Raw genomic sequence first — 14,559 nt, 5'->3', positions numbered from 1 at the left:
TATCTTAGCCACAGAACCTGTCAGTCCTGAGATGCTCTTACTCAATTTTTTCCACTTGTGCACAAATGTGCATATTTGTGTTAGCACAGCCACTCTGCCAACCAACTTTTCCTCTGTTTGAAGAAAAAGAAAAAAGAATAACTTGGTTCAATTATCTGTTTAAATTTTATTCATTTTTTTTTCCTGTGGCTTAAATTGGTTAGTATTGAAATGGGAATAAGAAAAATGCAATACATATTTACATTTCTTCAACCTATTACAGGCAAATATTTTATAACTCACATAATTAGCAACTTATGATTTTACTGTGAAAAGCCACTTTCCTAATCCTTTAGGAGGTTTGTGAGACATATAATCTGACTCTGCACCCAGTACCTCTGATATAAAAAAACAAAGATCAGTCATACTACTTAAAGTCTTTTGTTAATTTCTCTTCTTGAGATTGGAAGATGACTTTTTTCTATCCCACAGATACTTTCCTGACATCATGTAACACTGAAAACCATGAGTTAATCTCTCAAGAGAACAAGAAAAACTTCAAAATCATGAGACTTCAAGCAAAATAAACATGAGTTCTTTTTATCTCCCTTCCAGTTTTTGATCCTTAAAGCCTGATATTTTCAAATTTTCCTGTGCAACCAACCACAAAGGCTAAAGGTTCATTGTTTTTTTTAGAAGTAACCTTAATTTCTTATAAAATTACAGGAATACAGGAGCTAAGGTTTAGGAGAAACACCCACCATCATGAGAATTATGACAAAAGAGCAAGTGCTGGAAATACAGCTGCCTCAGATTATTAAGGCCCCATAGTCCTCCATCTTGTTCTCATAAGGAAATCTGCTCCACGTTGGCATCTGGTCAAATATCAGATGAAATGAATACCTGCGATACCTTCGGTTGAGGATGGTAATATTTATTTAGGGAGAAGCACAAATGTTGATTATAAACTTGAAGGAGGGGGTTTTTACATATATACAACTAGACAATATCCTTATAGGTTTTCTGTTTTGTCTGTTTGTCCTCAAAATAACTACTTCCTCCTACAGAAATTCTGGTATCATTAATGACAAACTAATTCACAGATGATCCATCAGCCCAGCTAGGAAAATCTTGCTGCTATTCAGGCAAAATAACTCCTCTGAGGTTTAAATGGCCACCTATGTTTCTCAGACATTTTTCTACATCTTCATTCACTAGCTCTTTCCTGCTCCTTTAGACAGGATTTAGAGGTTATTACAGTTTTCAATAAGAATGCCATGGGGCCTGCGTGTCACTTTATGGCATTAAAGGATCATTGTTTTGTATTAAGATCTAAAAGAAAACGTCTCTTAACAATCAAGCTTTCAAATCTGCTCTTGAAGCAAACTGGCAGAATCTTGGCTATAAATTTATCATTTGTATACCCTTGGCACAAACCCAGGATAATGAATCTGGCCCCGCATTCACTGTGTAGTGGCAATATGGTTATGTCCATTATGCTTGAATGTAGAATGATGTTGGATCACACCACTCCAAACATTTCTTACAGTGAACTATACACACATACAAGCCATGACCATAAGCCACAGATTTTCAGTTAATTTGCTTTGTACCATGAGAGCAAATTTTCAGTGAGTTTGCTCTGTATTTGAGTGTGATGCAGCCTAAACACTATGGGTCAAGCTCCAGGCACAGTTCTGGTGTTTAAGTACAAGGAGGTAGTGCTCTTGCTACAAAAGGTTAAATGGATTAAGAAGAAGAAAAGGATTTGGGCCAAATCTTGCTGTAGAAAAATATGTATCAAATAGCAATAATGTAGAGCACATCCATTCTCTTTGGAAGTCAATATTGAAAGTTTAAGTTCATAACTGGAATTTTACTATGGGAAGACTTAGACAACATACAACTGGTCTATTCATAAGTTGTGGATGATGATGATGATGATTTTTTTTAAAGATAAAAGGTTGATTTTATTTCAGTTTGATTTTAAAATCTCCAGAAAAAAAATAAAAAATAAATAAAAGGCAATCAGGCCTTTATTGTGATCTAAGCAAACAGTTAATACAGGAACAAGTTTGGACAATAGCAGAGAGTGAAGAGAGCAGATCATGTGGGAATTTCATTAGTCCTCCATAGTAGTCTAAAAAGGCATAGTAGAGAAAAACTGTCTTTCTGTTCTGCTTTTAAACAGAGGATGAACAAGACAGTTACCACTTGACCCAAGATCTGCTTTAGCTCTATTTTCACCAAAGAAGGGACAAGCAAAGAGGAACACTGTGGCCTTATTTTCTGCCACAAAATCTTCTGATGCATGCCCTTCCCTGAATTTTTCTGTCCATAAGCGAATACAGTCAGGTCTCTTTGCTTGGCTTATGCTTGTTGCAGAGATCCAAGCCAGCTCTCTTGTTTGTTTCAAGCTTGGCTCTACCTTTGAAACTTCCTGGCTTGCAATAACTTTATTTTTACAAAGACAGCAAGGCCCTTTAGAACACACAACATACAGAGCTCATAATCCTGCTTTGTAAATGATTCAATACTATATTTGTTGTGTTGGATTTTATTTTTAAATCAAAGAAATAAAAAATCTGTGGTCAACATAACAAACTTTCAGGACATGGCAGGTGATCAGGACCAATGTTAAATTTCACTCTTTGATATCATGATCAAAATAAATCAGTGGATTTAAATAACAGAGCTTGTGTTTAAAGAAGTTTGCATGTGAAACGTGAAGCCATTCAAGGAATACATTCAAGCAGTCACAAAGGCAAACATCCATACTTATCTTGGCACACAGATATGAAAAAGGGTCAGAGTCTGACCCACCACTTTTCTCCTACTTAAATCTTAAATGTTGAACCCTAGATCTGCCTAAAGGCCTTGAAGATCCCTTTCTCTCAAGGGGAACTTTCCTTCCAGTTAGGAAAGCACACATACTTGCACCTACACCCATAAAACCTGAATAATCTCTGTAATGTTCTTTATAACAAAATGGTCAAGGTAAGAAAAGTTGCAGCCCCAATATTACCAACATTAGACACAGGTCACTTAGACTGAAAAAGTAGAAAATGTACTGAGCTTGGTACTTTTTATTAATCTGTTGTCTGTGTTTTCATTGGCTTTTAAAACTTACTATTTATTGTTTGTATTATATGTCAGTGAGGATCAGTGGGGAGCCTTGTTCAGTCATATAATGGAAGACAGACAGAAGCTCACAGCTTACAAATGAGTATTCTGGTTGCTGAAATAACAGATAAGGCAAAGTCAATGTTTTGTTGCATATTGGTTCAAACCGTAAGTTGTTATTTTCTTCTAAACACTTCTCACATCTTTAGATAACAGTTTTTGCCTGTTTGAGTGCCCAATTTGTGCAGTGCTGGCTCCTAGTGAGGAGAAACTGTAGGCTCTGATCTGACAAAGTCTTTTCCACGAAGTCTTTTCCATTTTTAAAATTCAGATGTCTTTCAGCATGTGTCCGGGGGTTTGTGGAAGGGGATCCTTCACAGCTGCCAGCTAGCACTGCTTCACTGGCCTGAGTGAAGCTGTATTTTCCTCCACCAAGAGTCTGATCCTGGAAGCTATCTAACAGTATGTAGTTTTTCTACCTGTACAACAGAGACAAACGAAGGTGTGCTCACCTGTTGAGCCAGCCAGAAGTCACAGGCCAAGTTAGACCAGCAATGAGCCTGGAGTATCCCCATCTTCGTATGGGTTATGTATTTCTGCAAGGTATTTCACTGACCATATCTGCATGGCCTATGTTTGGCTTGGAAAATGTGGCAGCACTGTTATCTGGCCACAAAAGCCCTAACAGTTATGCTTCAGGCTACTCTAATTTGGTGCTATGTTCAAATCTTTTTTGCTTTTGTTTTGAGAGTATCTGTGGGCCCCTGTGGACATGAAGAACTGCTGCCATTGCACTCCTTGAAGAATCAGCAAGATCTTATAAACTTGAGAGGCTTGTGTAAGTCCATTTGTCTTCAAGCTTCCTATCCATCATGTTTTAGGGAAGAAAATTTCCAGTGAATAGGAAGCAATTTCTCCAACTCTGTGAGTTGTAATTGGCTGTCTGATGACCTTTAGTGTGTGAAGGCTCATGGGATATTTGTGAAACACTGAGCCTGTGCTTGTGCCTATAACCTCTGTTCATCCTATCAACTCAAGATTTTCTCCACCACAAACAAAATACATATCATCTTGAAGATGATCAGAAATCTGTTTGAAGTATGAAACCTATTTTAAAACAAACACAAGAGTTTCATCTTCACCTCTTAGACACTTAATTCTGGACATATTATTGTGGCTTTCCTCACATGCATTTTGTTCCTCACATACAATTTTTTTTTTTCAAGTTGACCTCCTATTTGACCCTATTGTAATTCATAAAGTCCATGGAGTTTTGCCATGTTTGAATCCCATTCAAAACAATTTCTATTAATCAACAAACCAGTGGAAAAGATAAGATGAAACCCAGATGTCCCTTGATGGTGATAGGTAGATCGGATTTCATGGGACAAAAGTGGGTCAGGCTTTTAAAAGTTTACTTAGTGGGTGAAATGTGGAAGATCATATCTAAGCTGTGATAGGTGGAAGCAGTTGAGGAACCTTCAAACAGTTTACAGTATGTGTGCTTCTATATTTGCAGAGGCCAAGAATGATTTACTATACCTGGAGCTTTTTCTCTGTGCAAAAAATGACTAACAACTGGACTATACTGTGCAGCATCTGACAGAACAGCTTATTGAACCAGTTCCATGAACTATGCACTGTGTTTCAGCTGCACCAATTTCATTACTGAGTAAGAAATCCTGAGGTCTTCCAGTAGGGGTTTGCACAAGACTGAATGAGAACTTCAGATGCAAGTGCAGAGATTTAAGAGATCTATGGATTTAACAGAAACTCCATTCAACTTTGAAGACTTGTTGAGTGCCCTGCTTGGATTAAGTTTCTTGTAACCAGGTTTTTCATTAATCTGCTCCTGTGAACTTCTAAATAATTTAGGCACATCCCTAACTGCTTAGATCAAGTGTGGCTCACACTACAGCTTTCTCTGACAATCCCAAGACAACATTTTGGAACATCAGAAGCAACATCTGACAGAACAGCATGTGAGAAATAATATGAACAAAGTAAATGAGGGAATATCAGCAGATGCTTCTACTCTGTATTAAATAAACATGTACTAGAGATGAAACAGTCAGTGTAGAATCTATCCAAACCTCCAAGAGTATTTGTCATTAGAAATGATTTTAAAATCAATTCTTAATAATATATATATATAACTTCAAATATGTTTCCATTTTTAGCTAATAATTCAATATGCATTTTTCATATAATTCTGATTTTTTTTGTTTGTTCACACCATTTAAACATTAAATGAAAACGTTTAAAATTTATTATCAGAAATAGCAAATTTAAATGTGTGAATTATCTACAGGTAACAGAATCTTGAAATGCCACTGTGATGGAAGTGATCCTGGCTTACAAAGACACTTGATGCATTTACATAGGATGATAGCAGTGATTTTGTTGTTGTTGTTATTGTTGTTCTGTTTTTTAGAAGTCATAGACTCACAGGTCTACTTGCTGAGAAGATATACTGAGAAGTCAAAGCTGACATCATTAGCAACCACTTTTTTTGCAATACAGAGAAATAGTTGTCAGACAACACACAATGACACAGAGGTTTAAAAGTGCACCCACTCAAAAATAGGATAGCAGCTATGAAAATCCAGCATTTTGAAGAACAGACTGTAGTCACAATAAATGACCTGAGTTTGAAAGAATTTCTACTGAAAAAGCAAACTGTCGTTAAGCAAATCTGGTGTTAATAAGGAGATATTTGTAGTGCTTCTAGTTGCTTCCCCTCCTCACCCCCCTACTGGAATAAGAAAGAAAAGTTTTTTACAGTGAAGATTACAGGATTGTTCAAGTGGTAGACGACACTAAATTTTATTGTAAAATGCAAACTGGTTCAATTGTAAAAGACTTCACATAGTATATCTACCCATTAGAGGGTAGGAAAATTAAATTTTGCTAACCATTTGTGTATATCTGAAAAAAATCTGCCTTGTGATGGTGCTTTTCATACTCACAAGTCAATGCTTCTAGAAGCACCTATGCACTTGGAAGTTTAGGTGTAATGGTTTCCAACAGGTTAGGCTTTGTTACGTGGCAAGAATATAGTTTCTTCTGTCACAAGTGAGATGGACAATATAGGTACCGGTGTGTACAAAAAGCAGCATGAGTTAATAAGAAACAGGCATGGAAGTAGCTTGTCTGAATGCAAACCAGAAAATGGGGGATGCCACCAGAGGTGGTATTTCAGCCAAGTGAAGAAAGTAAGTGAAAAAAAAAAAAAAAAAAAGAGAGTTGCAGGTGTTATTTGCAAGTTTTGATGATCTGATCAATGGGATCTTCCATCCACAAATTCTATCTTAGACTTAACGGAGCCTCTTAATGGAAGCTCTTTCTGTGTAGAAAGAGCTAATACTCTTGTGGAACTTGTGGCATTGTCTATTTTCATGTCAAACAGCAAAAGCTCAAAAGCAGCTTTATTTGTAGTTTTTATCATCCTGTTGGCAGGTATAAGTAAATATGAAAAGCAAATTCCTACAGGAATCAAGTGCCAGTCTCATGCATCTCAATTTTCTCCTGATTTTATTGAAGAAGCAGTGCAATGAGAGGAAAAATATCAGGGAAATTGAAAAAAAAAAAAATCACAAAAAAAATGAGCTGATAATTGCAGAGATAGGGGAGGAAGATGTTACACAGTTCAACAAACCTTCTTCAGAAAGATTTTCATGTAAAAGGAGTTAAAAAACAAAATAGTGCAGTGGCAGTAGGAGTGAAAAAGAGAAAGGGCAAATGAGGTAGCATAATAACCTGGTACAAAAGTTGGAGAGAACTTGGCAACTGAGAACATGCCTAGAAGAAGGAACAGAGAGCATGCTAGCTTGAAGAAAAATCTAGTCAAAAAATCCTACTCACAGTTTGGAAATATTTTTGTTTATTTTGCATAACATTTAATGTAGCAACCCAGCCAGACACAAAAGCATGCTTTCATTGCATTTGGAGTAATTTTCTGAAGAAAAACAAATGACTCCTTCCCTCCCCCCATGATTACATTCTAAAATGGCTGGAAACATACTTGGAGTCAATATGAATAGCAAGAAAAAAGACTGATGCAATTCAACCCTAAATCATCTTCAGATTCCCTCATTGCTTCTTTCACTATTTACACATGTGGCTTCATATCCATAATCCTTCTACTTTCTGATCAACACCAGGCAATGCAAGTGGTAAACATACTGGATTGGATTAATTCTTTTAAAGACTGCTCAGAAGCTTTATAAACAGCAGTATCAATCTCTCTTACAGTCAGTGTTATTCAAAAAGGTTCAGCATTCCTAGAATAATACAGGCCACAGAAGAAATAGATGTGCCACTCTCTCCCCTTGCCTTTCTTTTCTCTATCTCATTCTATTTTTTTAATGCTATTTAATTTCAAGATGAATTAAAACCAGCTGTAGCAAAATCTTGCTAATGATAGTGCCTACAAAAATGTGTTCATTGCCAGATTCCAAGAAGTATTCTTCCCATTCTCCAGTTTCATCTCTGAAATATTTTGCCTTTAGTATATGTGACTACCCATCCTTTCCTGTAAGAGGACAGTCATATTAACAAAAGCATGTCAATCCACAGAAAGATGTTTTGCAGAAAATAAAAAGACCAGTTCTTTTATGAACAATAACTACAGTGCTCAAGTTATACACCAGCTAATGGCAATGAAAGCTTGTATTTCGGGACTCTCTGATTTCCACAGGAATCAAAAAGGAATTTTTCCAGAATGCATAATAGCTAGCTTCATTTGGAGGGGTGGGAGTTTACTCTCATTTTCCTTGAACACAACAGGCTGTCAGCCAACATAGACAAAACTGTAGATCACATTGAGTCTGGCAGTTCCCTCCACCTGATGTGTCTTTGTGTCTGAGGGTGTCCCACACCCTCAGTGTCTTTGTGGATGAAATCTTAAAATGGAAATTCTGAGTAAACAAAAATTTGCACACTACTATGTTCATTTTTCAGAGCATAATTCTGTGATGAGCCATGGGGTTAATTAAATATTTCCACAACCTAATTGTGTGTGTGTGTATCCTGTGATTTTGGAGACAAATATGTCATTAAAAAGAAAGTTTATGATTGTTTGTGCTACTCTGAAAGAGTACACAGTTTGGTAATGGTTTCAGTTTCTACTGGTGCTGCACAACGTATTTCAAAGTGGCACCCAACCCCAGAAACACCCCTGCTGTGGCAGGATCCTACCCTATTTTCTGTTGATGATCATAGTGGCAGTGCAATTGCAATGACAGTGGGAATACTGGTGCACAGTATCTCAGATCAGTAAAGATGGTGAATGGAATGCCATAACATCTGAATCAAAGACTGAGTGTACTTTAAAAATAAATAGAAAATGTTTTCCACTGAGATCAGGTATCTGCAAAGCAAATATAGCCAAATACCTTCCTTTTTACACAAAGCCATATTTGAAAGGCCCAGTCAAAGTCTGATGTAGTCAGTAGCTTTAGGATTGTTTGATTTATTGCTAGTTTTGCAAGTTGACTAATAAGAAACAAATGAAAACTTATTTGATCTTTGTGTTAAGGAAAAGAGAGCAAGGCAGCACAATGCATTCTTTACCCTCTCCAATAAAAGGGGTTAAAATTGTAAATGTAATCCTGGGTCTTCATCACTCAATGGCAAAACTCTCACTGACTTTAGCACAATAAAGCACTTTCAGGGCTTCAGTTTGGATTACTTGTTATTAAAAATTGAGTGAGTTCTGAAGCTGGATGCCTCAGTGCTATGTTGAGCAGTCTGGAGCCTGTATTGTCAAATACAAGGTATGTTAAGGAATTGCCTGACAAAACTATGCAAGGATTTATTCTGAAGGAAAACTGTCCAGGTACACAGTTGCAAAACAGAACCTAAGCTAAAAATAACATTAAAAAAAATATGTTCTTTGTCTTGCAAAGTTAAGCTCAGTGATTACAGAACAAGGGTTGCAACACAGAAAAAATGCCAGGGTCTCATCAGGGTGATCCAGGAACAACTAATGGCAGCAGAATGGTATGCTGGTAACTTTCACTGCATGAGAGCAGGGCAGGAGGGGAAGCAGACTGTCATAATACACAGCAACGCACAAACTGAAACAAAGCTGATGGGTCTAATTTTAGCTCAATTAGCCTTTAACATTATCTCCCCCACACACACACATCCTCCTCCCTTTCTTTATCGTATTACAGAGGGCTATAGCATGCAGCCATGCAGCTTGAGTGACACAAATTAACCTTCCCATTCCCTCCAAGGTCACAGTGTAGCCTGTGTCTCACAGCTGGAAATCAGACTGTTAATCAGTCAGCAGACCTATTTATTGACTGTTCCAGTTGTTGTCAGTGAAGCAGATGTCTAGATTGATGTGTGATTTCAGTGACCCAAAGCATACAACCAGAACTGATTTCTGAGGCAGAAGTGTGAGAAACTCACTGCATGGGAGACTGTAACTCAGTTTGAGGCAAGCATTTCTTTCATTGTGGTCTACTGAAGAGAATATAAGCCAAATACGAGGAACATACTCTTTTTTTTTAAAAAAAAAAAAACTTAAACTTTTAAACTTTTTTTTTTTCAGACAAAGCACCTATTGAAAGGCTTCTGAATATGTCCCTATCAGGCATGAGAAAGCTTGGCCCACAGCATGTTTGATTTCATTTTCCATTTACTGGTAAAACTGACATTGCTCCATGTAATTTGAGAGCTTTCACAATTCTTGGCACCCAATAAGACTTTCCATATGAAAGTCTTTATTTCCATTTTCATCAGTGAAAACACGCGTTCACTTTGGTGAGCACAGAAGTTGAAGTTTCTTATTTTATTCCAGTGAAATCTACATTCACCATAGGAAAAAACAAAACAAAACAAAACAAAACAACACAAAAAACCAACCAACAAACAGCAAAAACATTTGGAAAGGCTGCAGCACTACTGCAGGCTATCTAAAACTGCTTTTCTAAGGCATACAACAAAATTACAGTGCTGGGAGGGCACAAGTGAATAGCAACACACATCTCTTACTAACTTGTCTTCAGCCCTTAACATTTAATCCTCCAGCCTGACAGATGGACCAATGTGAACCAGACAGCTACCAAAGTAACATGAGTGGTCTTTGAATCTGCTGGGGGGTTATAAAGAGCAGCTTTGAAATTTCATTGACAGCCTACGTAGAAAGGTTGTGACTGCAATGCCATCCGGTTTTAATGCCATGCTACGCCATCATCGCTCTAGCCTCTCGAGAAATCAATGAGTTGCCAGAGGTCCTGTGATACGAAGGCAGTTTAAACAGCTATAGTGTTCCCATCATCACACAAGCAAATTATTTTATCTTATATAGGCATGACTGTCATATGTGATGACTTGTGCTATATCAAAGCTATACTTCACTTACCACATTGCTGCATGTCCTGTATCGGATGTTTCGCCCTTCACAGGTCCTGTGTCCAAAAATTAAAAACAAACCCAAAAATATTAATGGCTGAATAAGACAAGCAAGCACACAATGTTTACTGCACCAGCATTTTTCCAATAAGAATCTCAAACCACCAAGCCCTCCACCAACTCCTCCCCAAGGTAAAGGCATCTCTGTCCCTAGGTGGATTTTGAGGCATGAATTTTACAACTTCCCAGGTTCCCACCTAAAAAATTAGTTTCTAGAAGGTGGCATCAGTTTATAAATGAGGCTGGAAGCCAGCGTACAGAGTGTAGCTGGCAGTCAGCATCCAAACCACATTCATAACAGCAGCTCTGCGTGTGCCTCGGCCGGGCCCTGAGCTGGGACACAGCTGGGGCAGCCAGACTGGGCCTGCTGGGGAGCAGCCTGCGCACTGGCAGGTGGAAACCCTCCAGCAGCAGCCTGCAGCAGCTGGCTGGTGGCCCTGTGTCCACAGAGCTTCTTCCAGCTCGGTTCAGAGAGAGGAGGTGAGTGTAAAATGTCCCCCCCTGAGCCCCCAGGCCCTCCTGTGGAGTGGCATCCAAAGAGCAGCTGGGCCTGGCAGAGGTCGAGGAGGGCTGGTGCCCCCACATGTGCTCTGTGTGGCTCTCCTCCCGTCCCCATGCATGCAGACCCATACCAGCTTGGATGCCAGCAGGGCTCTCGAAGGAAAGGTCAGCATCCAGATACCTTTTCAGCCCTCAGCAGTATGTGTTCTGAGTATTTGACCTTTGGTTTTGTGTGTTTTATGAGTTCAGACAGAATACTCTGAGGAGGTCCTTGGTATAAATCAGAGTGCAGGATTTGACTTTAAAGATTGTCCTTCAACAGAATAGAATTCCTTACATTTTTAATTTCTTAATTTCACAACTTTTTTTTTTTTTTTTGGTCAGGATTTAACAAGCATACATTCCTTGAGGACTCAATGCCTGCCAAGACTGAAGTTTTAAATCCAAACCATTTTGAGCCATCCAAGAGAAAGGACAGCATCTGCATGCATTTGTGTGGGTTCTTTTTTCCTTCTTCTTTTTAAGACTGAAAAACTTTTTCCATACTGAGTTAACTCTAGAATAAACTGAATAGTTTTCCTTTAAGTTATTGAAACCATCCTTCCTCCTAAACACATGAAAAGCAGGTGAGACTTAATTGTAAAATTCCTCCAGTAGTCATTTACACCTTCCTTAGCACAAAATCAGGACAAAAAACAGTTTTGTGAACATACCGAAATGGTGTAAAAGATTACAAGAGAAGATACAAGAAAATAAACAAGAAAAAAAGAAAATAAAGCCAATCTCTTTTTCAGAAGAAAAATGTAAGAAGCGTAAGAAGAAAGATAATATAATCTGCACTGTAGCATTTACCATATAAATTAAAAGCATTATAGACATACCACAAGTTTAATGTTTTTGCAATGTTATATGATTAATTCACATAAATTTCTAGCACTGCATGCATGCACAGAAGTCAAAAGTGTGCACAGGGCATCCAGCACTAGGTGTAACAGTTTTAGCAATACAATAATAAAAATCATATTCAATAATAGGCTATGAACTAGTATAGCAATACTGGGATTAAAAACAAAAATAAAAACAAAAACAAACACAGAATGAGCAACTCCCCTCAACATGCCATTCATTCCTGAACAACATAGGTAGCTCGATGATACACTGTTGTGCAGGCTAGACCTCTATTTACACTGGACATTTACTGGAGGTAGTCTTGATTTACATCTACATAGAGCAAAGGAGAAAGTGTATTAAATAGCATGCAGGCAGTCTTAGTGCAGTCCTTGCTTACCACACTGAATAGCTCATCCAGCAAACTTGACACATGCCCCATCTCTCTCTTATAAATGCCATAAAACCCACCAGATATATCTTTTCTTTACATAGATCTGTTGCTATTGAAATTTCAATTACCATAATTTATTAGCCTCAAAAATATTGAACTACCATAGAAATTTAAGCTTCCTTTCTGTCAGCTGTCTCACAGTTTCTTCTTTTCACAATTTCTTCCTATTGTCTGTTTCAAAATTAAAAAAAAAAAAAATAATAATTCTTTGCACTATGGAAAAGAGAAGGTACATTCATTTAAACATATGCCAGATAACCACTCAGATTTTTCTTCCAATTTCCCTCCTTTGGCTATAGACCAGGGTTGTTCAGAACAAAAGTTCAATTCTGGATGCAGCTAGTGCTGGATTGATGATTCATGAACACTAGGAACCACTCTTGCAAAACTTCCTTTGTCTCCTTGCCAGGATCAAACTTTTGATTTTTGTTGTTTAAACTCATTACTTTCCCAGTTATCACCTATCAACCAAAAGCTTCTTTCATACTAAGCTGATACAATTTCATAGTAGGTTTGTAGAGTACTTTGTGTTTCAGATGTACTCAGCTTCAAAACAGCATTCCAGACTCTCTTAAACTGAAGTGCCTCCTTTTTGGATTCAAAATTATAGGATCTGTTGAAAATAGGTGACTAAAAAAAAAAAAAAAAAAAGTAAATTCTGCTTCTGAACCTGTCTGTGCTTAAAATGGGGAAGCTGAAACCATCTAGAGGAGTTAATTCTTCTGGAGAGACATACACAGCTCCTTGCACAACACTAGGCCAGGGCAGGTATTTTCCTCTAGGTAGGGTTTGAATTAATGGTATGCATCCTATGTCTTAGTGTGGATAATTTGCAGCATGCCATAGCGTGCAGCATTTCACCTCCAAGGAAGGACCTCAGCAGATTACTGAGACCACTTTATAAGACACAGTTATCACACATCCTCTGACCTTTGTGGGTTAAATAGAACAACTATTACCAGCAAGAGTACACATGGCCACCCAGAAAAGTCAGAAGTCACCACAGATGGCAAATTAGTCCTGGAGAGCACACAAAGAGTGTGAGCAATAAGAGGTACTTGTTCAGTCTTCTCTGTCATCAGGCATACGCTGCGGGAGATTATGCTGAGGAAAAAGGTGGATGGGGGTTTGGCTTGACAGGCAATTATTATCATGTGAATATGCAAGAAAAGCAAGCTATTGGGAATCATGTTTCATTCTTCAAACTTAGTCACTTGTTTCCAGTAAAGTTTGTGAAAGAGGTTAACAACTTTTAATATATTAAAATATTCACTTCATTTAATGTAAACAACCCCAAACCCTGGTATTTATTTCTCCAGGCTCCAGTTTGTAGAGGGACTTAGTTCAAGTCCCCCCCTCAAAGGTCTAAAGTAGATGTGTGTTTGTGCTCAGCTAGAGCTAGCAGATTTTCAATAATCCATGCCAGAAAGAACAGCAACCCTTTGCCAAAGTTGCCTTTATCTGTAATTACCAAAGGCGATGAAAGAGATTTGCAGAGGAGGACCTCATCAACTCCTGCCACTCTCAGTGGTCATCAAAGTTTGAAATGCTTTTCTTAAGAAACAAGCCTCCACATAAGCAAGCAACTAGGAGCCAGAGGTAGGTTATTTTTGTGGATCTGAATTTTGATGCAACTGTTCACCACAGGGGTTTGAAAGTTGATGTAATGCTGGACAATCTTCACTCTCCTTTATTTTCACACCCCTTGATCACCACTCTTCTGGGATAGATTTTGGTTCTGGCACTGCACCTGTGAGAAAAGCATGCTGTGTGCCTTTCTCCTCCCATGACATCTTAAGAGGAGCTGAGTCAGCCCTCCACTTCCCCTAGTGCCAAGCATGCACAAGATCGTACTTCACACACAGTAACGCCATCTTGCATCCCTCTTTCCTCCCTCTGTTACTCCTCTTTTCCAAACGTTGTGCGGTATTATAACCCCCACCCATTCTCATTACAATTTCTGTATTTGTCCTTTTCTGGGGAACAGAATCTCTTATTCATTCTCTCAGTATATTCCTTTGCTCATAATGAAAACTTGATGGAATGCCTTATGTACCAAATTGTTAGGAAAAAGAAAGATACATCAGGACTGTGCTGAATATATGAGTTCACTTTTTCATATTATCTGGTAAGATCTGCCCAAATGCATGTTCAAATCATTCAATTAAGAACAAAATTATAAACAGTGT

The 14,559-nt window shown here is 38.1% G+C and overlaps 1 protein-coding gene across 5 annotated transcripts in view; it reads right to left on the bottom strand.

Moving 5' to 3' along the window:
* ADAMTSL1 (ADAMTS like 1) overlaps window positions 1–14,559 on the bottom strand; it is a 476,605-nt gene that overhangs the window by 156,507 nt on the left and 305,539 nt on the right. For 3 of the 5 annotated variants that reach the window (XM_040540933.1, XM_040540934.1, XM_040540935.1), the window contains one exon: window positions 10,478–10,523. The exons of the other annotated variants lie outside the window; for them this stretch is intronic. In XM_040540933.1, the coding sequence (XP_040396867.1) occupies window positions 10,478–10,523 (46 nt within the window). The remainder of the gene's footprint in view (window positions 1–10,477; window positions 10,524–14,559) is intronic. 5 annotated transcript variants of the gene reach the window in all.

This window comes from Cygnus olor, chromosome Z (assembly GCF_009769625.2).
Source record: "Cygnus olor isolate bCygOlo1 chromosome Z, bCygOlo1.pri.v2, whole genome shotgun sequence".
Classification (NCBI taxonomy): domain Eukaryota; kingdom Metazoa; phylum Chordata; class Aves; order Anseriformes; family Anatidae; genus Cygnus; species Cygnus olor.
The sequence above is the reverse complement of the archived record's forward strand: the minus strand, read 5'-3'. Positions and strand labels throughout refer to the sequence as shown.